This window comes from Chrysemys picta, chromosome 8 (assembly GCF_011386835.1).
Source record: "Chrysemys picta bellii isolate R12L10 chromosome 8, ASM1138683v2, whole genome shotgun sequence".
NCBI classification, from domain to species: Eukaryota; Metazoa; Chordata; order Testudines; family Emydidae; genus Chrysemys; species Chrysemys picta.
This window is the reverse complement of record NC_088798.1, coordinates 29,261,677-29,284,980: the sequence shown is the minus strand read 5'-3', so window position 1 is coordinate 29,284,980 and position 23,304 is coordinate 29,261,677. Positions and strand designations below refer to the sequence as shown.

The following is a 23,304-nucleotide window of genomic DNA, read 5'->3' as shown; positions in this document are numbered from 1 at the left end:
ATGTATAGATGGAAAATGGAACTTCTACTTAGATGTTTGTGAAATAGTTTGTGTGACCCAGTTATGGTTCCATATGCCATATTTCTCTACTGTACAGTTATGTTTTTGTTCTCATTTCTAAGATATATAAATAGAGCTAAGATAAGCTCTCCTGGAGCTCTCTGCTGTGAAAGAAAAGAAAGGCACTCAGCAAGATCTTCCTATTAATGCTAGGGGATATTTGTAGACTACGATAGGCTGCTGAAGCCATTCTCTCAGCAAAAGATGCCCCAATGTTTCTATTGGTAACTCTTTTAAAATTATATGGTTTTTATGTAGGGATGCAGGCTTGATAATGAAGACACCATTCACATAACGTATGGGTAACTAATTTATGAAGTAGAAATTTCCACCCACTAGACCTAGACTAAGACTAAGCATGCTTTTTGGTATTTCAAAATGCCATTTATACCTTACAAACATGGTATTTGTCTTGGAGACTATAATAATTGGGGCCAAATTCAGCCTTGGTGTAAGCATGTTCAACTCTGATGCCAATCTTTAATGGGGTTCTGTCAGTTGGCTCCTCTCCAAATGACTAGACATGTTTAAAAACAGTTCTCCCACATTATACACTCTGTAACAGAGATGGGCTTTACTGACCAGGTAGCTTAAAGGTGATGTGCAAAGGGAGGAAAAAATAGGTTTGTGACCTATGGATGTGTCTGTTCTTTTAGGTAGGATATATGAAGAAGGCCTGGCATAAGGGGGGAGGAGAAGGGTGAGAGAGAACATTAGAAATTCTGGTCTTTAAATATTTCATGACCTAATAATTTTGACATGCGAGACACCATGCAAGTGAAACCCAAGTAACAGAGTACAGTAAATATATTTGTAATCAAACGGATTAAAACAAAAACTTTTTAAAAAATCCTCAGTGCATTAGATGCTTTAAAAAAGCAGAACCTCCTCTTTTTCTAGGTCAGCATTAGTTAGGTGGCCTGCAAGGTGAGGCAGGTTTTCTTTCAGGGAGAAAATTAAAGGAGTTTAAGATGGACTTGTTAAATTTAGTTCAATACTGTTTCAGCAAATAGGGTTTTGAGTGCGGGTTTGCTGCTGTTCAAGGCCACCTGTTGCACTTGTTTGTCTTTTCCCTTGGTTTTCTCATACAGCGTAAACAAAAGCAAAGCCCTTTGGCAATGTCACCGTCATGAATCTCTGCACCATCCTCGTGCTTTAGTCGCTTTGTTGTACCACGCATGAACAGCACTGGTATTCCTTCCCCCGTGCAGCTCTGGGAGCGGGGACGTCTTTGGATGCTTCACTCCAGCCACGGCCTAGGTGCAGCCGGGCGAGGGCACATTCACTCTCCCTCCCAGGTATAGGTTTGGGGGAGGAGATTCGTCCCCGCTATGCTCTAGTCAAGCCCCTGCCCTGCCCCAGGTATTAGCACACATGCATGTAGCGGGCTAGAGGGAGCAGAAGGGGCTGTGACCCTAACAAGAGCTGCAAGGAAGGAGGAACTGGTGCTTTCTCACCCCTCGGTGCCCCCTCAGCCGTGTGCATGTGCTGGGACAGCAGGTAGCGCCCAGAGCCGGGTCGGAGGGGGGAGAAGGAGGCTTCGCCGCCCCGGCCCCCCTAGCTCGGAGCCCGTGCGGGGAGAGCCGGGCGCGCGCGCTCCGCGGCGGGCAGCAAGGCATGCGCATTGCAGGGCGCCCTCTCACCCCGCTCAGTTATGCCAAGTATGTGAGCGGCGGCAGGAGTCGAGCTGCGGGGAGGGAGCGCGGCGCACACCGAGCCCGCCCGACTATGGGGCGCCGCCGCCACCACCAGCCGCGCAGGGGGGCGCCCAGCACCCTCCTGCTGGCGGGCAGCAGCTACTGAGGCAGGCGGGGCGGGGGCAGACATGGCTGATCCTCTGCGCAGGACCCTCTCCAAGCTGCGGGGCAGGAGGTCCCAGCGCGGGGCGGCGGCAGGCGCGCACCCCCGCGGGGGGACCGGCGCCCCTCAAGGTAAAGCCCAGCAGCAGCCACCGGCCAGGGCGGCGCCGTGCGCTCAGCCCAGGAGCCGGGAGGTCTCGGCGCCCCCGGGGGCTGGGAGCCAGGAGGAGTCCGGTCAGTGGCAGCCAGGCTGGTCCCGCCGGGGGAAGGCACCGCGTGGCCCCGCAGCTCTGGGGGAAGGGACATCAGGAGCCCCGGCCCCCCCTGGCTGTACCCCGGGGGACCCATCCCCGCAGCCCGTGTCCGCTCCCGCGCGGCGGGCTCCTGACGGCGAGGAGGGCGATTACTACGATAATGAGACTCTGCCCTGGGGCTGCCGCCCGGCCGAGGCGCGGGAGGAGGCGCAGGGGCTACCGGCCGCCTGTGCCCGCGGCCGAGGGGAGGGCCGCTTGGCCGGGCCCCGGGAGAGCACGGGTAGGCTGCAGAGCCAACTGCAGGAGGCCTATTACCTGCTGATCCATGCCATGCACGACCTGCCCCCGGCCAGCCCCGCCTGCGCTGGAGGGTTCCCGCAGCCCGTCGCCTCTTGCGGGGCCGCGGAGAGCAGCGATGCCTGGTCCTCCTCCTCCGGGGAGGGCAGCCCGCAGCAGCAGGTGTCCGCCACCGCCTGGCTGCCACCGCCCGGACAGGGCTCAGCAGGGCGTCCCGGCCAGCTGGTCCCTCCCGGGCGCGGGGCTCAGAGCCTGGGGAGCCTCCTTCTGCTGCCCCCCGGCCGCCCCGCGAAGCCACCGCCTCTGCAGCGGTGTCTGAGCGACAGCGTGATCCGCTACCACCCCGTGGAGCCCGCCCTGGGGCACCTGCTGCAGGGCGAGCCGCCTGGCCCGGCCTGGGACCAGGGGCTGCCGGACGGCTGCCGCGGGGGAAGCGATGCTCCTGCGGCCGCGGAGTGCTCGGTCAGCTGCGGGGAGAGCCGGAGCGCGGGGTCGCGCCAGGCCGAGCGGCTGCTGCTCAGTGCCCAGGGCTCCGCGCCGCAAGAGGCAGCGGCCGGAGGCGGGCTCCCGGCAGCGTGCCCCTGCAGCCGCCCGCATGTCCCCCAGAGCTCCTTCAGGCCGCCCGCGGTCAGCGTCGGGAAGCTGCAGAAGTGGGTGTGCAAAGGGCGCCTGCTGTCCCTGGGAATGAAGGGGCGCGTCGGGGCAGGGGCTTCCTCCGCTGACCCCAGAGCCATTGGGACCGGTGCGTCGCTGCCTGCTCAGCCAGACCTCGAAGAAGAGAGGCCCGCAACTCCGCCGGCTTGGAGAGGGCACGGAAGCAAGGCCCTGACAGCTCCCCCGGACCAAAGAGTTCTGCTGACAGGTATGTTCGCGGGGATGGCGACCAGACCCCCCCCACCGGTTGGGCCTGGCTTCAACCTGTCACACTTCGCCAAGCAGCTTGTGCCCTGGAAGGCGTGGAGCCAAAATAACCCCATCTCTGGGTCTGTCTTACCAAGGGGTGGTGACTGAATGGTGGAGGGTTGCCTGCAGTTTGGAGGCACGTTCAACCATTTTTTACAAGGTGATAATCAAATGCCAATGTAATGTCTCTGGTTGTGGTATAGCAGGGAATGTGTATATAGTTTTAATATAACACACCTAGTGTTCTTGGTTTTAGGGGTTGGCATCAGCGATTTATGATATTTATTGTTACAGGTTCATGCTCCTATAAAAGCAGTATACCTAAAAAGTCCAGTACCATCTGCAAATTAGACCTTAATACTGGAGCTATGTGAAATCCTAAATTTCCCTCTGAATACTCCCATATCAAACTTTGGGCGGTTTCTTGATTTGATCAAGGTAGATTGCACTTGCTAGTTCTGTCACTAACAGTACTGGAGTTGTGAATACACTGTGGCAAAACATTGCCAAAGGCAAAGTTATGACGTGTTTTCCATTTCTCCAATGAAATGGCTTTTTCACAGTGAAAATGGCTTTTTCACTTGTGGAAATTGGCTTCAACTTTCATAGAAAGCAGGGGGGGGAATTGAGGTGAATCCACAAAATGGTACTTCCACAAATGTAAGAACTGACATTATTTTTAGTAGGTCTAATAGTGCATTGTTAAAAATAGTACCCAGATGATGTATGTTTGTTAGAATTTTGTAATTTACACTTGTTACTGTACACACCAGAGTAAAATGATTTACATATAGATTAACCACTATAATATGTGGAAATCATAAAGCCATCCTTTTTAATTTAAAAAGCCCATGTGTTTACTTGCAGTAAATACAAGTAGGAAGTTAACTGAACAAATATAGTCCCAAACGATTGGTATTGTCTCTTTTATACAGTATTGCATATTTTAAGCAACTCATTCACATTTGGAAATGATTTATTTTAATTAGAAGGTGTAGATGCACACAAACAATCTGTTCATTATTCTGGGCAATAAAACTCATCTCTTAAAACTGAAAAGGGCTTTAAGTTTAACTACCAGCCTTTCAGTTGAACAAAATTAGTTTTGTGCAGGTTCTTAACAATGCACCTTTTTTCCCAATCTTGTTTGCTTTATAATTTAATGCAAATAAACACAGTGTGCTTTAGCATATCCTGCAACCGCTTCCAGGAATGAGTAACCCTAGAAGTAAATACTGCTCATGTGACTAAAAAGTTACAGAATTGGGGCCCCTACTTTGTTCAATATTTAAATGTTTTATAACTCCCCAGGCTTTTTCTTTGTACTGCTGCTTGCTTCATAATTCTTTTAACTTGTTTTTCTAATTTACTTGAATGTTTGCAAGTTAATTGTTAGTTTGGTTTGAACAAAAAAATTATTGGAGTCTAAATTAATTCTGGTTATTTAGGTGTTTTAGGGAAAATATGAATGACCTATTTTGATCTAGATGTGGAGGAACTGCAAAAAATTCTCTTCCCAATTAATTAAAAGCTTGGTTGTCAACCTATCCTGACATCCAAAAAATACGGCTTAGAAAGGTAGAGTGCAACCTTTGGTTGAAAAATTTTCTACACACAGTTGATAGGCAGAATATTAACCTTGACCTCAATCAAGTTGAGACACTGAGGCCCTGATCTGCATGTGCATGTTTGTAAAATTCGGTCTTACTCTTTTATAAAGAAGTATTTAGCTAGTACTCAGTCTGTTGCTAGGTAAATTGAATCATTAGTTTTAAAGAAAACCGTAATAAACAAACATGGGATTGAAGCTCTTTGGGGAAGGGATCATCTTTTTTGTTCTGTTTTGTAGAGTGCCTGGCACACTGGGGTACTGCTCGATGATTGGGACTCCCAAGTGTTATGATAATACAAATAATTAAAAATAATTTTATCTAGCGAATATTATTATTAATCAGACTGTCTTAGAACAAAGGGTAAGGGATATGCATGACCTGCATATTTCTAAAATCCTTCTACGTATTTAAGGCCTGATCACTACTAAAGTTAATAGGATTGGAAAATCTTCAAAATATGTCAGTGGGCTTACTGAACTAATTGTATTCTTAGAGATGTATTTCTGTCAAATAGTGCATATTTATTGTCCAGACAAGGCAGTACTTGAATATTGGGACTTTACAAAATATACATTCTCACTAGGATCTATCTGAAGCTTTTTCAGTAATGGCTAATAATATATTGACTTCTATCTCTGGCTGTTTCTTTACTTTTTGTCAGATATAATAATAATATAAACATATTGAGTCTTAGCTGCAAAAGTGGTTGAGGTAGCAAACTTCAGAGCTGACATTCAGAAATTTCTTACTTTTGTAAGATTTAAAAAATATTTAGACATTATAGATACACCTCTACCCCGATATAACGTGACCCGATAAACATGAATTCGGATATAACGTGGTAAAGAAGCGTTCCAGGGGGCGGAGCTGTGCACTCCGGTGGATCAAAGCAAGTTTTATATAATGCGGTTTCACCTATAACGCAGTAAGATTTTTTGGCTCCTCAGGACAGAGTTATATCGGGGTAGAGGTGTATTTATAAAATGAATTGCTTTAATTGTTTTCAAAAATACTTTGAGCAGTTCAGATAAATCAAAACATGCATGAGTGCAGATATGTATGTGGTATATTGAAATATTTGTGTTAGTTTTCTCTGTGCTTCTCCTTGTCCTTTCATGTGGTATCTGTGAGATTTCAAAGTAAAAATGCCTTTTGAAATCAAGGCTCTGATCCTGCAATCCTTTATGCATGTGCTTAACTTTACTGTTGCCATTGACTTAAGTGGCAGTGCTTGTGGTACTGAAGTTAAGCCCGTGTGTAAAGGATTGCAGGATCAGGGCCTAAGACTATATAAAGGAGAAGTGCAGAGCTTACAAATACAGCTGTATGTTATTTGATTGTAAGTGATAGATTTGATGTTTAAATTGAAGTATACCATTTGGCTGGTTCTGAATTTAGGATAAGTTTTGTTTTTTTGAAAATTTGTAATACTGACAATGAATTTTGGCAGTAGCAAGCTTGCTTATTATTGTCTGCATAAAGCATAAGAGTGCGAAGAGTATTTTTGAAATTCAAATTGTGACACACAGCAGTAAATCATGTCATGGAAAGTTATTCAAAAATTCTCAACACATTTTATCATTGTATTCCTTAGTAAGCCTTACTAGGAAAGTTGTAATTGGAATATGGAACATTGTACAGGTATATGTTGTCAAATGTACTTTGAACTTTTGCTGTTCTAGGAGTAAAAGACAGCTTAAGCCCAGATTTCAGACATATGATTGGTTTGTATATTTGGGCAGGTGTATAATTTTTAGGAGTCTGCACTTCTGAGGATTGTAAGCTTTCCTAACTAATGCTAAAGGGCACACATTTCTGTGCAATGCTGGCAGTAACACAGATATTTTTGTTGTAGAAATAGAGTACCTGAATGTTCCATCTATTTAAATTGTTAGAGAGGAACAATTCCTTGTGCTGTTACTGGAAAATTGAGGATTTTAATGCAGCAATCAGATGTAGAAAACAAGCATTCCTAGCATATACTGTACTGGTTTAAATAAATATTTGACTTCGTGTAATGTCTAATTGCAAATGATACAAAATATAAATGTTCAAAATAGTAAATCTAATTATTTGGAGCAACGATAGCAGCAAGGAAAATAATGGAGCAAGGAAATTAATTAAAAAGCAAGTTGAAATAATTGCCTTTTTATTATATTGTAGACAGAAATATACCGGTAGGTCTTCACATCAGAATCATTATTAAGATTTCCTTACTAAACAGGCAAAATCAATAAACATTACAATAGCTTTAAACAGAGGGCTTGTCTACAGTGGGTCTTTTTAGTATGTGTATAGCTATGCTACTGTAACTGCACCGATGTAGCGTATGTACACTTGGGTTTTACACCAATACAGTAGCATCTGCTCAAAACGAATCCTAGTGTAAACACCTAATATACGGTACTCAATATAAGGATGGCTGAATTGTTGTTCACAGTTAATGCGAATATTGAGTTCAAGTATGAAAATTGATGTGATCCTTGGCTTGTCCTTAAACAGTTCGTTTGTATTTTTATAAACTGTACACCATTTATATATTGGTAATTTCTACAGTGTTTTTCACAGTTTTTAAGCTACATGTGTAATGCACACTGAACAAGAGTGCTGGAAAATGTACTTCAGGGTTGTTTTTGCTACTTCAAAACTTCAACAAAATAGTGGTTTCTTTAGGAGTATGCCTAGTTAAATGTTCAATAGTTATAAATTCTCTAGATTTATTGCAAAACAATATTTCTTCAGCAAACATAATCGTTAAAGTAGTTAGCAAAAGTATTTTAAGTATTGGTTGTTCAAAAAGCATTAAATGCTGCCTGCATGCATTCTTTTACAGGTATTCATGAGGAAATAAAATGACTTTAATTAGAAGGAATCTGTTAATTATACTGTACAGACTTGATGCATAGCTACAGTAGAAATAAAGACTTGTTTTGCAAATCTGTGTGTTCATCTTGATCTTAGGTAGAAGGTACTTCACATTTACTTATTAAAATGCTGGACCCAGAATTTTACGTTTAATGTGAACTTTACATTAATGTAAAGTGCTGACATCCAAGTTAGAATAAATGTAATGAACAATCAACTTTGTAGTACTATGTAATTTATATGTCTGGTGTTATTCAGAAGAACTGCAATCTGTATTTAATTCAGTGAAAAACTCAAAACCTTCAGATTGTATGTAAATAAAGGCACAAGCAAAACTTAAGTGTCATGAATCTAAATTACATAATTAGTTTTTTTTTCATTTTTATTGTACTTTGATAATAGGAATGCTCAAAAATGTTAACATTTTTAGAACATTGCTTTTTGGCTCAATAAACTTTTAAAATTAACTTCTTCCTAAATACATTTTAACAAAGTGAAACCAGTCTTAAGTGACTGTTGTCTCTTTTCTGTTCTTTACAAACATAATATGAAGAAATCTACAGTGACCATTGAAGTACTGATAAAATTGGTTGCTTAATGGAGTTTCTAATAAGTGGAGCAGAATTGTATTTGATTTAGGGCAGTACCTTTAAGACTAGAGGTTGCCTATAAAGCTGATCTGGGGTACAGGTTTCATTCTAAATGTACTACCAAAGCACTTTCATTTCTGAAGTAGTGTGTTAAGACATTGAAACACACAGAGCAACTTTACAACTTGATCAGTTTACATTTCAATTTCAGTGTTAGTCCTTCATTGTTTTACAAATGCAAACAATGTGGGTGCGATTTTAAAGAAGATATAAATGTCAAATGGAAATAGTATCTCAAACGTTTCTATACAAGTGCTATTAACATTAAACTCTGGGAGACTGAACCATTTTCTCTCAAGTACTTTCTATAGACTTGGACGCTAGACAGTTTTTTGGCAGCTTGAAATTACATCTCACTTAGGGCCTGATCCTGTGATGTGGAGGTCTTTCCTTGGGAGCTGAGACCCTTTATCAACTCTCAGAAGACACCTGACACCTTGCAGGATCTAGACCATAGTCAAGAATATCATGTGTGTCATGAGATATATTAACTTTAATATTGCACGTCTGTTACATGCTCATTATCAATAGGAGTGTCAGATTGACTGCTTCCCCACATTCTGTTTTGTTATGTGCATGTTCTTGGAATGTGGAACAAGTACCAACGTGCTTGTACTATCATTTCCATTGCTATGTCAAAAGATATTTTTGTTTCTTTACTATGTGCACACATTGTCTTTTGATGGATTGAAATTAAGTTCATGATAGCACAGCATGTCTTTTGTCCTGTGGGACTAGATTTAGTGTGCATGGGACATGACAGCATATGTGTCTGTGTTTTATCAAAACTGGAAGACTGTTCTAAGCATCTCTTTTTCCTCTTTTAATAACAGATTTAATTGAAAATATTTACATATCCTCCACAAGCGGGAGAGAACTTAAAATTCTTATGGCCGGTGAAGTCCCTGAGCATAATCCACAGCTTGACAGCATCACAGTTTCTAAGAAACGTAACTGGCTACATCAGAGTACTCTAAAGGCCCCTAATCTGGAAGAAGAAAATATCTGTAAGAAAATGCAAGGAAATACTATCCATGTACCCAAATCGTCCAGTCCATTACCTGGACCTAAACTGCCACCAGTTCCTCCCAAATCACCTATAGGACAGGAATGTCCTACAAGAACCTCTAGTTTTGTAACTGCTGTTCACCATTCTACAAACCCTTCAGTTTTGAGAAACTGTACTTTAGACTTCAGTGAGGATAATGATGCAGATGATGAAGGAGAAATATGGTACAACCCTATCCCTGAAGATGATGAGCCTGACTTCCCCAGAGTCCATTGTTTTACTGGGAAAAACTCTGTTAATTTGGACCCCCATACCACCAGTTTCAAGATGTTGCCTGGGAGTGACTTGATTAAAGTAATGGGGCACAATAAAGGCCTTCCATACTTCTCAGAATCTGCAGGAGACAATCAAATGGCTCAGGCCTGTGAAATTAATCAAGCAGATTCCATACATTCCACAGAGTATGTGCAGCTGCACAAGCAGAGTTTTGTGTGCAAGACTCAGAGTGCGACAGCAATAGAAGAGAGCCCTGCATTTAAATATTGTTCAGCAGGTAAGAAGGATATGGAATATATAGATGTTATACTCCTGTCTTTATTTTTATAGGAAAGTTAAACATTGGTTTTTTTTCCTCTTCATTGTAAATATTTCTATAAAATTTGATGGAAAGTTGATTATAAAATATGTAAGCCATAATTTTCAAAGTTGGGTACATAAAGTTAGGCACTTAATAAATGGCCTAACTTTCACAGGTGTTGAACACCCACAGCTCATGTTCATTTGAATAGGAAATGTGAGTGCTCAGCCTCTTGCGAAATCAGGCCATTTATCTATATTCCTAAATATGAGTTTAGGTGCCTAACTTTAGATAATCAAGTTTGAAAATTATGGTAATTATCTACAGTATTATTTTTTGGAGCCTTTAAAACACATTTCTGCTCTGAACAGTGACCATAAGACCGGGGTTCCACATTTTGTATGTATTGATAACTTCTGGATCAAATTTGCTCATCTCAGATATAAAAGATGTCCTTTTTTAACCCTGGTTACCAGCCCTTTGAATGGAGCCTGGAATCTGAAATATAAACTGGTTCGTTATGGCTCACACCTTGCCAACCAATAAAAAGTTTACAGAGTGAGCTTGGTTAACATTTCTGTTGATGATGCACAAACACAACATATTTTGTTTTCTATGTCTTAGCCAATTCTAACCCTAGTAGAACTTTAACTCTAGCTCTGTAACTACTTAATTTCCTCAGAAGTCTCTTGTATGGGATTTTTATCAAAGGCTTTCTGAACATCCATATACATGATATCAACCCCGTCTCCTTTATCTGCTATCTTGTTGACTCCCTTACAAACTTCTAATAGGTGGGAGAAGAACGGTTTTCTTTTAAAGAAATTGTGCTGGCTTGTCCCTATTTATCATGTTCATCAATGGTTATGTCTACACTGTGATAAAAGACCTGCGGCTATCCTGGGTTACCAGGCTCAGGCTGCGGGACTAAAAAATTGCAGTGTAGATATTCATTCTTGGGCTGGAGCCTGGGCCCAGGGACACTTCCTTTCGCGCTCCCCCCCCCCCCCCCCCCCAGGCAGAGTCCCAGTCGAGGCTCCAGCTTGAGCCTGAACATCTACATGGCAATTTTTTAGCCCCACACTGAGCCCCCAAGCCCGAGTCAGCTGACCTAGGCCAGCTGCAGATCTTTTCTTGCAGTGTAGACATACCTTAAGCATTTTATACTCCAGTTTTAATTATTGTTTCAACTGAATATATAAATTCAGTATTATATTGAGGTTGGTGTCCGCCCCTAAAAAGAGAACTTCTCATTGACAAGGTCAAGCAACTTGCTGACCTTGACTTGTAGTATCATATTGAGTGAGAGAGAGATGTGATCTGAACACAGGAATGGGAGACAAGATACTCCTGAGTTCCAATTCCAGATTTGGTTCTGATGAACTTTGTCCCCTTGGACAAGTCACTTAATTTGTTATCCTCAGTTTCCCTGTATAAAATGGGCATATTAGTGTCCATGTTGTGAAGATTAATTACTGTTTTTTGGTAAAAACTTTGCAAATAAAAAGTCTGCGTACTAAGTTATTTTGCCCAAGTGCCTAAGTCACTGTTGAAAATGGGATTTAGGAGACAAAGTCACCTAGGGTATATCTACACTGTTTTAAAAAAAAAAAAAAAAAAAGGCTGTGTCAGCAAGACTCAGAGCCCTGGTCTACAAGCTGGGGCTTGTGCTATAGCACTACAAATAGCAGTGTAGACATTCCCTGGAGCTGGAGCTCAGGCTCTGAAACTCATCCTGTTGCCCCTTAGGTCACATACAGATTTTACCCTCTATAACCAGCCATTTGTGCCATGATGTACTGTCACATCTAGGAACCCACGTTTTGTGCTTTTGTGCTTTGTTTGGAAATATAATGGAGGTAGGAGTGTGTGTGTGTGTGTTTAAGCTGCAAAATATATGTGAGGGTCTAGAACAGGGGTCGGCAACGTTCGGCACGCGGCTCGCCAGGGTAAGCACCCTGGCGGGCCGGACCAGTTTTATTTACCTGCTGACGCGGCAGGTTCGGCCGATCGCTGTCCCGGGCCAATGGGGGAGGCGAGAAGCGGCACGAGCGAGCGATGTGCTGGCCGCGGCTTCTCGCCACCCCCATTGGCCCGGGACGGCGAACCGCGGCCAGTGGGGGCCGCGATCGGCCGAACCTGCTGCGTCAGCAAGTAAATAAAACTGGCCCGGCCCGCCAGGGTGTTTACCCTGGCGAGCCGCGTGCCGAACGTTGCCGACCCCTGGTCTAGAATATTCAAGTTAAAATATTTTCTTTGTAGTCTGTATTAAATAACTGGTACTATTACATTTGGTTGCAAAATGTGACAGAATAAGCAGACCAGTGCAGGGAAGCCAAGTGTGCGCTTGCCCTACAAACTGTGTTTGACCCATTTAAGAGATTAATCTCTCAATACAGATGTGATTCTCAGGAACATTAATAGGGGTCACTTGCTCCTTTTGAAGAACTAAACCCTTTTATGTATTAGGCAAAACTGGCTACAGTTTTTCATGTTGGAGAATCAAAGTTGTATCCCTTCAGATTAATTTGAAGCTTTGAATGTATGTCTATAATGAAGTCTGGTAAAATTGATCATGGATTTCTCCTGTGAAGTTTACTCTATATTGAGTTAATTAAACTATTTTAAAGCAGCTCTCTTTTTTGTGTGCATTGAATAGTGATCACATTGACTGGATTAATTGATGATGAAGTGGATGCCTGCTGTTAAGTAATTGGCTTTATTGTGGAGGAGTAGTTAGTGCTTCTTTTAATCCAGTTAAGGTGTCTACAGTTATTTTCAGTCAAATTTAAAATGACAGCTCATCCAGACAAAATTACCACATGAAGGGCAGCACGTCCGATTTAACTTTATTTGTATTAGGGCAGAGTCTGAATTACACAAGCAATTGCTATGCAGTAGATGAATGTCTAGATCTTCATTGACGAGAGTTACTGCTTGATGTATTTGAGTCTAATGCCCCATGACTGTTTAGCAAGTCTGCTTTTACCAGCAAGGAAGATGTCTGAGCAAAGAGTACTACTATAGGTTAAATACAAAAACAATGCTTTTTATCTGTTTTCCTAATAACATCGATGGTTTTTAGTGGGGGGGGTTTATGGTTAGGGTGTTCTTTTTATTAATGAAATATTGTTTTTATGACTGTTTTTCAGCAGAGATACCAATTGTTTTTGATGATTTTGTTTTAATTTCTTGAAAATGCTACAATGGTTTTGAAAACTATTCTTTAGTAAAACATAAACATTGGGATTTAATTACTTCTCAGCAGTCCTTCCAAACAGTGTACTGAATGGGCTTTTTCTTTAAATACTGTACCAGTGTCTTGGGGCCTAATCCTGTAGATTCTTGTTTGCTTTTAGTTCTCGCTCATACAAGTAGTTCCAGAATTAGTAGGATTACTCACTTATGTACTACTCATGTAAATAAGGATTTGCAAGTTAATTTCCTTGGTGCATAGTCCTGGCCATGCTTAATATTTTAACAGTTACTGAGATATAGAATTAGATATAAGTAAATCCAAATATTTAGTATTTTCCACAAAGCAAAATTGCAAATTTAAAATTCTTATAAAAGTACTTTTAATTCTTTATGATAAAGTAATCCATTCTAAAAGTAACCTAGATTTTAAATTAGAAGTGTGAGTTGATGCTTTGGAATCTGTAGGAAAAAAGTTTTATTGGATGCAAATAAAAAGTGTGCTTTTTTGACATGCATTTAAGGAGAAGTAGATATGATGTACAAACTGAAAAGTCCTTTTTTTCTAAACATTAGTATATACAAAATTCAAAATATAGAATTGTATAAAAATGAACCCTAACTGTACAGCTTATTCAGTGCTGGTATAACCTGCAAAGTGTTGAAAAATGACACCTCTTTATAATGGTTTGCATCACAGAATTGTAAAATGTTACTTTGGAAGATTTAGGCACAATTTTTGGTGGTGGTTTTTAATGTACTAGTATAATTGAAGCTGTGGTGTTGGGTCTTGGTCTAAAAGAAATTAGAATAGCTACCTGTAAATGATGTTTCTTACTTGTAATGAGGGCCACAGATCCATCACATTGGATCTCTGTCTATGCAGCTTTGGAGGCAGGCCAAACCTGTCTGTCATTGGAGTCACACCTATCCTGCCACCTTTGAGAAACTGCCTTATGTTTGTCTGCTGCTTCAGCGCCTTCTTGCTGCAGGGCAGTTTAAAAAAGGGCTTTAAATCTCCAGGCTGTCACCATCTGCCTTTGTTGGCAGAGGTGATTCCCTTTCTCCCCATAGTCCATCCCTTCTCTTCACCCAAGCAGAGTGCAGCATGGCAGAGAAGGCTCAGAAGAGAGGGAAAGCCAGACACTGTGTCTACTGCACCTCGCTGCTGATTGAGTGCCTGCAGGGAGATCTGTGCCTGTTCTGTGGAGACTCAGGCCCCTCTCAAGCGGGTCTGTGCTCACATTGGGCCACTATAGAGATTCCTCTTATCCCTCCCTCCATTATTTCTTATCCAGCCCTCAGTAATTTCTCCATGACGACTGAGCAGATTCAAAGCAGGCTTTTCAAGAGGTAAAGTAGTCAGGACAGTTACTGCCATAGATGCAAGCCTGGAGGAATAAAACTATCACACGGGATCAAGGACTGTTCAAGGATCTAGTCCAAACAAGAGAGCAAGCACAGTATAAGCTGGCAAGAGCTCAGGGCAATCTGATATGATCTCGAGGCTCTGCTCCCATGTCTGGGCTCTTCTCTTGTGCTGATCATGACAGGCAAAATGTCTTATTTCAACAGAAAAGGACTGCGTTCTATGGTCCCTCAGAGAAAAGCTCACCTCCTGATGACTTGGGCAAAGGAGAGTCTGCAGTCAATTCTCTCCCTTTACATCCAAGGGAAGATTGAAAGTTACAGCCAACTGGCTCAGCAGGCCAAAATTAGACAATCCCAAGTGGGAACTACACCGAGAGGTGTTCCATCAACTGGTTAAAGAATTTGGTCTCCCAGCAAGGGCTCTATTTGCCTCCCACCTGAATCACAAGGTTTGTCTTTTCTTGCTGGCAGCATCACAAAGCTAAGGTAACAGATGTCTTGTCAGAAAGATTGGCAAAACAGTCTCTTACGTGCCTTTCCTCTCCTTCGCCAGAATGCTACAGAAGATCAGGCGAGCAACTGAAGCACTGGTAATTTTGGTATCCCCATTCTGGTCAAGGAGGCGTCAGTTCTCTGACCTACTTGACAGAATACGAAGACCTCCCATCTGTTATCCATCCAGAAAGGATATGATGGGAGGGATAGCTCAGTGGTTTGAGCATTGGCCTGCTAAACCCAGGGTTGTGAGTTCAATCCTTGAGGGGGCCATTTAGAAATCTGGGGCAAAAATCTGTCTGGGGATTAGTCCTGCTTTGAGCAGGGGATTGGACTAGATGACCTCCTGAGGTCCCTTCCAACCCTGATATTCTATGATACTACCAGCGTCAGTCATGCATCAGAATCCAGACAGTCTGAGCCTAGCTGCCTGGTTCTTGAACAGACCCTCTTAAGCCAACAAGCTTAGTCAGAGAGCTAATAGCCACATTTGTAGATTCCAGTAATAAATCTACTAACTCAGCGTATTCTAGGGCCTGGTTGAGGTTTACCATTGGTACCAGAACAAGGGTCTCACCCACACATCTGCAGATTCTTGAACTTCTTCAAGCTGGACTCAGGCTAGGTCATGCAGTTCAGACATTCAGAGGCCAGGTGGCTGCTTTGTCTAGCATCCTTAGTGCGGCAGACAAGTAATAGATTTTATCTTATCCAGATGTCCAGCATAGTGTGGGTGTGGTGAGATTTTGTTTGTTTGTTTGTTTATTTTGGAGCCGCATCTTTTCTTCCTCCTCCTGAAGTACAGAGAGTTCTTTTGTGGGCTCTTACCTGGTTCTTAGTGCCATTACAGGTCATCCAGTTGAATCAATTGTGAAAGTGTTAATTACTTTCTAACATGGCCTTTTTGATAGCCATCATGTTAGTTTGCAAACTGTCTGAGTTGGGACCTCTTTTCCTGGAACTTCATTGCTGCACCTTCTATAAAGAACGTGGTAATAAGAATCAACCCTGTTTTAATGTGGGAGATTAACCCCAGGTTCCATAGAGCATAGGAAATTATCTTTCCATCCTTCTGTCCAGCTCCAATACCTTCCACAGAGAAACTGTGGCATACTTTGGATGTCTGCAGAGCTCTCAAAGTCTATGTTCATTGTATAGCTTAGGTCAGAAGGACAAATGCTTTTTATGTTTTACTATCCAGTGTCAAAGTGTAAGAAAGCTTCAAAATCTTCCATTTCCAAGTGGCTAAGATATTGTATGTCAGAAGCATAAAAGTGTGTGTATATAATATAATATATAAGGGCCCTACCAAATTCATGGCCGTAAAAAATTTGATCTCCCCCATGAAATCTGGCTATTGTAGGAGAGACCATTTTTCACAGAGTTGGGCAGCCGGAAAGCGGGAACTGCTGGCCGGAGCCCAGCACTGAAGGCAGCGCCCCTGCTGGAAGCAGCTCAGAAGTGAATGCGGCATGGTATGGTATTGCTACCCTTACTACTTCTGCACTGCTCCTGGTGGTGGCGCTGCCTTCAGAGCTCGGTGCCTGGCCAGCAGCTGCCCAGCTCTGAAGGCGGCAGCACAGAAGTAAGGGTGGTAATACCATGACCCGCCTCCCACAGTAGGCTCGTGACCCTCCCACCACGATCCTGTTTGGGGTTGGAAACCCCACAGTTACAATACCATGAAACTTCAGATTTAAATATCTGAAACTGAAATTTATGATTTTTAAAATTCTATGATCGTGAAATTAACCAAAATGGACTCTGAATTTAGTAGGGCCCTAAATATAATATATAAAATTTTTAAAGAAAGGTTACTCCCAACTTCTAACAGCAGAGCTTTTTCCTCAGAGCTGTGGTAGCTTCATGGGCAGAAAGACCTCCTACAAGCAAAAGAGGAAAGCAGCCACCTGGTCATCTGTTCACACCTTCTCCAAATTCTACAAGCTGAACATGCTATCGTTGTCTGATGCTGCCTTCAGTACATGGGTGCTCTTCACTGTAGTATCCCAGTAACTATTAAGAAAGGGTTACCCCCTTTTCCATCTGTGTGGGGACTATATACAGTCATATACACACAGTGGATACTGTTATGAAAATTCCAATGTCATGGATCTGTGGACCTCATTACGAGTAAGAATAGGAAAATGTATCCCTTATCTGAAAATCTCCTTTTTTTGGAGCAATGACGTTCACAGATCCATCCCTCCTTTGGCTGTTAATTCGGGAAAGAGATGGGATTATTAATTGGCACTCAGCTTCTTATACATTGAATATCTTGCTCTGCAGGAGGATTGTCGTGTTTAGTCTTAATGCTTAATTTTCCTTACCATGCATTTTGTTAGTTTGCCTAGGGCTATGGAACTGGCAGAGGGGGAGCCTCACCTAGACTGCCACTGATTTGGTAGGTTTTGGTCTGCCTCCAAGGCTGCATACAGTTGAGACCCAATGTCATGTGGGCCTCATTCCTCTAAGTAATTAAATTTTCAGGTAAGGCACAGATACATTTTCCTATTCTCCATCTCTAACAGTATGGTGAAACTTCTGGGTCAGTCACTTTACTTTACATCTTCACTGCTTTAAAAAAAAAGGGGGGGGGGTTATGTGTTTATACCAAGATAGCTGACTCAGTGTAAAATCCTAGTGGGTAGGCTTGTGGGTAGTGACTGTAATACTAGGATAGCCTGGGATGCTTTAGAAAGGTCCTAGTGCTCTTTATTGATAGGACACCATCAATCTTGATGTGTTAAGCTTCACTCTATCCCCACAGCTCCCTGATAATTAAGGTAGTTGAACTCTGCAGAGGAAATGGGATTGTAACTGTCATCTTTTACTTGGGTGGTGCTAGAACAAAAGGAGAGAAGCCAAGTCAAGCAGAACAGAGGAAGTTGGACTTCAAGATCAGATGGGACCATCATGATCATCTAGTCTGATCTCCTGCACATTGCTGGCCACAGAACCTCACCCACCCACTCCTGTAATAGACTCTTAACCTCTAGCTGAGTTGCTGAAGTCCTCAAATGATGGTTTAAAGACTTCAAGTTACAGAGAATTCACCATATACACTAGTTTAAACCTGTAAGTGACTTGTGAAGAAAGTGTTACACCTCCTTCCAATAAATTACAGATGGAAGAGGGCTTCCTATCTCTTCTGTGTACTTGAAGCAGGTTTGCTAGCGCTTCTGAAGATTGAGGGCCTAGTCATATGTGTATGTGAGGCATCAGTTGACAGCTCAGCCTTACAGGCAGAAAAGGCAAATAGACCCAGCAGCTCGAGTTGAAGTAGTGGTGTTGTCCCTCTTTCTTGGTTTGTGATTTGTGCTAAATAACTCTTTTTATGACCTGGCTGTCACAAAGGAGTAGGAACTGCTTTTCCATCTTACACTGTGAAAGGAACAACAAGAACTGGGTCTGTCAGGAGACAGGGCGGGGTCAAAAGGGCATGCTTATAACTTATGTGAGGAAAGTGACTGATCCAGATGTTCCAGACTGGCGTATCAGAGCTGGAGAAACATTAAGATATGAAAAATAGGCAGCAAATTCATCCTAGTTTTGTAGATTTCGAACGTTCACGTTTGGCTAGTGAGCTAAACCACTATTATTCATCTGTTTCTTCCTCTAGTGAAATATTACTTAAGCTGTATGGTGCTCAGCAAAAAATCATTATTGTAATGGAAGAGCAGGCAGTTCAGCCGGTTTACTTACATTATGTGCCTCTGGAGGCTCTAGTCACCACCTCTTTAATTATGGACTACTTAAAATAATTCACTCTTAGTCTATTGGGACAGCGGATAGCTAGGATTGCTGAGTGGAGGGGTTTATCACAGCCTAGTTGCTATCAGAACACCAAGTCTCCTCTCTTTCAGGAAAGGTTTTTAACTCCAATAAAAGCAGCATGGGGAGATTTTTAAACCTGTAACAACCTCTCTACTCCCACACTTTGGGTCATCAGCAGGAATTGAGCCCAGAACTTTTAGCTAGATCTGATCGAAAAATGGTAGTTGTCATGGGGGGGAAAAATTTTTAGTCCATAGGTTTAAAGAAGGAGTAATTTTCGATTTATTTGAATTATTTGCAAACATTTAACGCTTACTTCCTTTTTTTAAAAAATGGGATTTTTTTTTTCCCCTTCTGTCTCCTTTTCATTTTGCCAAAGTAGGCGGAAATTATAAGTTCCTTATTTCTTAACCAATGTTGTTCAAATTTGGGAAAGTGCACATTCTTCATTAGAGACTGCTTATAATTCTATTTTTTTACATCGAAACAGGTTTGGAGCTCTCTGAGCACAAAAAGACTTAATGGGCCAAATCTTCAGCTTGTGTAAATCAGTGTAGTCCTATTGACTTCAGTGGAGCTATGCCACTTACAAGAGGAGAGGATCTGGCCCAACATTTTTGTGAGTCTTATGACTTAAAATAATATTGTGTGGGGTTTTTTCCCCCCTGGCTTGGATATCTTACACCAGAATTGCTTTTGTATGTGGATGTTTTTGTTTTGATTTGCTTATAAACATTCCAAAGTTCATCAGTAGGCTGAAAAAAAGCATGAGAAATCCAGATGTAAAGGAAAATTTGTTAGAAGCCACTGAAAAAAGCTGTCTTTTTAAAGAATGGTATGGTTTTAACTGTAGTGTTTGTACCACAAAGCTTTATATGAACTTAAACAGATGTTTTCAGAATTAGATGTATCATGCCTACTAAGATAAGTATTCCTGGAAAACTATAGGAAAAGGTTATACTGAACAGCAGTTTTAGTTCAGTAGTAGTTTCAGGTTCTCATTGGCGTTATATACTTGGATGTTTGTTTTAAAATTGTAACAGACTGTTGGCCAGTTATCCATTCACCTTAACTCATTACTTATAAAAAATTACATTTTTTCTGGTAAATTTTAAAGTGAATGTTAAACCTTTAAAACTTCTGAAAATAGAGGAAAACTTGCATGTAAGTCAGGACAATCAAATATTATGCCTTTAAAATAATACAACTTGTTGGCAATCAGTCTGACAGAGATTTATATAGAAAGACAAGGTGGCTGAGGTAATATCTTTTATTGGACCAACTTCTGTTGGTGAAAGAGAGAAGCTTTCAAGCTTCCAGAATCTGAAGAAGAGCTCTCTTCTCCAGGTTAAAGTGAGCTAACTTATTCCCTTAGGGCACAGTTGTGTAGATGTGATTTCATTAGGACTAACCTGCAGGACTGATGGACACTGATTCTGAATAAAAAGCTGAGATGAAAAGTAGCAATTCCCATGGGCTACTTGCCTCTTTTCAGTTACGAAAAAGGTTTTATAGCTTCGTTCAATCGCATTATTGCACAAACCTAAACATTTGCTTTGTTAATCAGAGTCAATAAATAACTCATTGAGGTAATCACGTACAATGCCAAGTCATTTTTGTTCAATATAGTGTCCTTCCAGGAAAACTTGCAACCAGTCTAATATAAAACTATAAATCTCTGAACTGAGTTGTTCTGCAAAAAACATCTTTTTCTCTCTCTCATGCTTATAAAGCCAACAAATAAAAGTGTATAAAGCTGATTTATGTAGAAAACGTAAGTAATGGCTTTCAATTTCATTATTTCAACTTGACTGTTTGCAAAAGTTCAAACTTACTGAAAAAGTCTGGTGTGTTGGGCAGTAAATTACAAAGCATTTTGTTTTTTTCATGGTGATGCCTTGGTAGTCATTTAAACAGCAGGTGCCTCGTAGATATAATTTCCTCCTGCCATCCTTCCTGCAGAATATTTTTTAAGTGTAACAGACGTGATCATAAGATTCTGATTGGGTGGTAGTTGGAAATTAGGATTGAGTTTACATAACGACATTCTATGATTTGTCATACTATAGGTAACCAGAAGCAGTTTATTTCCTTAAGCAATATTATATGAAAGCCATATAGAGTGATCTGTATTGCAGAGTAAAAAGTTGTTAGATTTAGACTGTAGTAAGGTTACATTTTGCAGATTGTTAAAATCTGTTTTGTATACTGTTTTGAAAATCACGTGCATACCTTAGCAACTTTCTGGCTTTACTGGAAAAACATGTGGCTTAATACTCATTGAAATACCGGCCTGTATAATAGTTGACTGTTAAAGTTTCACTCAGCCACATATTTCATTTTAACTGTTCAGTGCTGAATACAGCAGAAGTTGGACACATAAAAGTCAGAATGTTAGATTGACTCTTCAGTTCTAATGAAACGGAGAGAAGCTTAATATGTTGGCTTGCTTTTCTAAGCCTGTGCCAGAGACTTCTGACAGGAAGGGAAGATTAATGTTAGCAGGCATGGTACTGCTTACTATGGAATGCTTCAGGCCAGCCCACCAGTGGGACTGTGCTGTGATTTGCAGTACAAGGAAAGGCTTTGTCCAGTTTTATCAAATGCCACATTTCTTACTAGCTTCTTGCCAGAAAAACACAGCAGGCATGCTAGAAAAAGTTCTTTCACTGTAAGGAAACTATTTCAATGGGACACAGCAACTGAGGAAGCAAGAAAATTCTGCTGGAAAACAGATCTTATACACTATTTTTCAGAACTGGAATTTTTTTTACTATCAGGAACCTTTTTGAAAAAAAAAATTGTATCTGTAAAAATTATCAGAATAATACTCAAATTAGTCCCCAAAAGTTAGATTTTTGTAACATCTGCAAAAACAAATTAAAAATAAGGTTTTAATAAAATAGTGAAACTAGCCTATATGATTTCACTGTTCAAGCTGAGTGAAATGCATAAAATAAACTAACCTTGTAAATGGTGAAAAGAAAATCAGGTTAGCAGAGGGGAATTGTGAAGATCAATTAATGACTGTAGAGTCATTTGGTTATGTGAAGTGCTATGAATTAAAGCTAAAAGCATTTTAAAAATCTAATGGTAGTAACAAAGGTGCAGACATTTTATTAAATATGACAGTGTGACTTACTGAGTATCCTTTGTAAGCAATGCTTGCTGATTTGCAGATTCTCCCAGTCCTGTATTAGCAAAGGATTGTAATTTATGCTTGAAGTTTTGTCAATGTTATGACCAAATATGCCAACTAGAAAAGTAAGTATATTAAAGAGGTTCGGAATGCACAGAAGCTATGTAACATCTAATCTTATATGGATCAGCATGCATTTTATTACCAAGATTGATAGTTAAAACTTTCCTGTTTTTGTAGTTGTAGAAAATAGAAGTTTAGGGTTTTTTTTTTTGTATTCTGACCTCTTCCTGTTGTGGTGGGGTGGGAGAAAGGTGCACTTTGTACAGTCTTTCTAGTTGCCCATATCTAGTGATCTTTTGTGAAGTGGTCTTAAATTCTCAGTGGCGACAGCTATGTTATCCAAACTGCAAAATGAATATGGTAGTAGCTGCTACCAAGGAGGAACATAAATATTACAAGGGAGAAAAAGAGGACTCAAAATGAAGAGACTGTCAATAAGCACTATGATCTCACTCCTGCTGATCAGCTTGAATTACTGGGCCCAGTTCCCCTCTCGTGTGTACCCTAATTTTACTCTGATGTAACTCTGTAGTTTCAGTGGGATTACTCCTGATTGACCCTGGTGAAAATGAGAAGAAAATCCGATCCACTGTCTTTGAGACTGGTATTCCCTTCAACGTCCTGATTTCTGTCATAGGGTGAAGAGCATGTGTGCACTCAGCATAGAAAATTACATGACACCTTTCTGGTGTATGCCTGCTAGCGTTCCTCATCGGCCTCCTCCCACTGTTAATATGATGGAAGGCTTTTATTCTTCAACAAAATGTCTGTGTGGTGTGACTTGTTTAAGCCTTGGGAAACTAGCTATTTCACAGGTGAAGGTCACCTGGGAACTGCCTAACTTCCAAGCCTGTTTTGGGGGCATTGTGCCAAGAAAGAGGGAAGTGTTTTTGGCAGCTAAGAGGCAGGGCAACTTGGGACTCTTGGGAGGAATGAAACCTGAGAGGCTGTAAAAATAGTAAACCCAATAATAATGGGGGATTTCAACTATCCCCATATTGACTGGATACATGTCACCTCAGAATGGGATGCAGAGTTAAAGTTTCTTGACACCATAAATGACTGCATCTTGGCGCAGTTAGTTCTGGAACCCACAAGAGGAAACGCAATTCTTGATTTTAGTTCTAAATGGAGCATAGGATCTTGTCCAAGAGGTGAATATAGCTGAGCCACTAGGTAATAGCAACAATAATTTAATTAAATTTAACATCCCTGGGGCGGGGGAGGGGGAGACACA

General features: G+C 41.5%; 1 protein-coding gene across 6 annotated transcripts in view; it reads left to right on the top strand.

Annotated features, from left to right (window-relative positions):
* Nucleotides 1-1,322: 1,322 nt before the first annotated feature.
* The window catches only part of SYDE2 (synapse defective Rho GTPase homolog 2), a 50,656-nt gene continuing 28,674 nt past the window's right edge, over nt 1,323-23,304 (top strand). For 2 of the 6 annotated variants that reach the window (XM_065554151.1, XM_065554149.1), the window contains exons 1-2: nt 1,575-3,272; nt 9,275-10,003. In XM_065554151.1, the coding sequence (XP_065410223.1) occupies nt 1,886-3,272; nt 9,275-10,003 (2,116 nt within the window). In that variant the 5' untranslated portion in view covers nt 1,575-1,885. The other 4 variants (XM_065554152.1, XR_010589675.1, XM_065554150.1 and 1 more) reach the window with 4 other exon arrangements.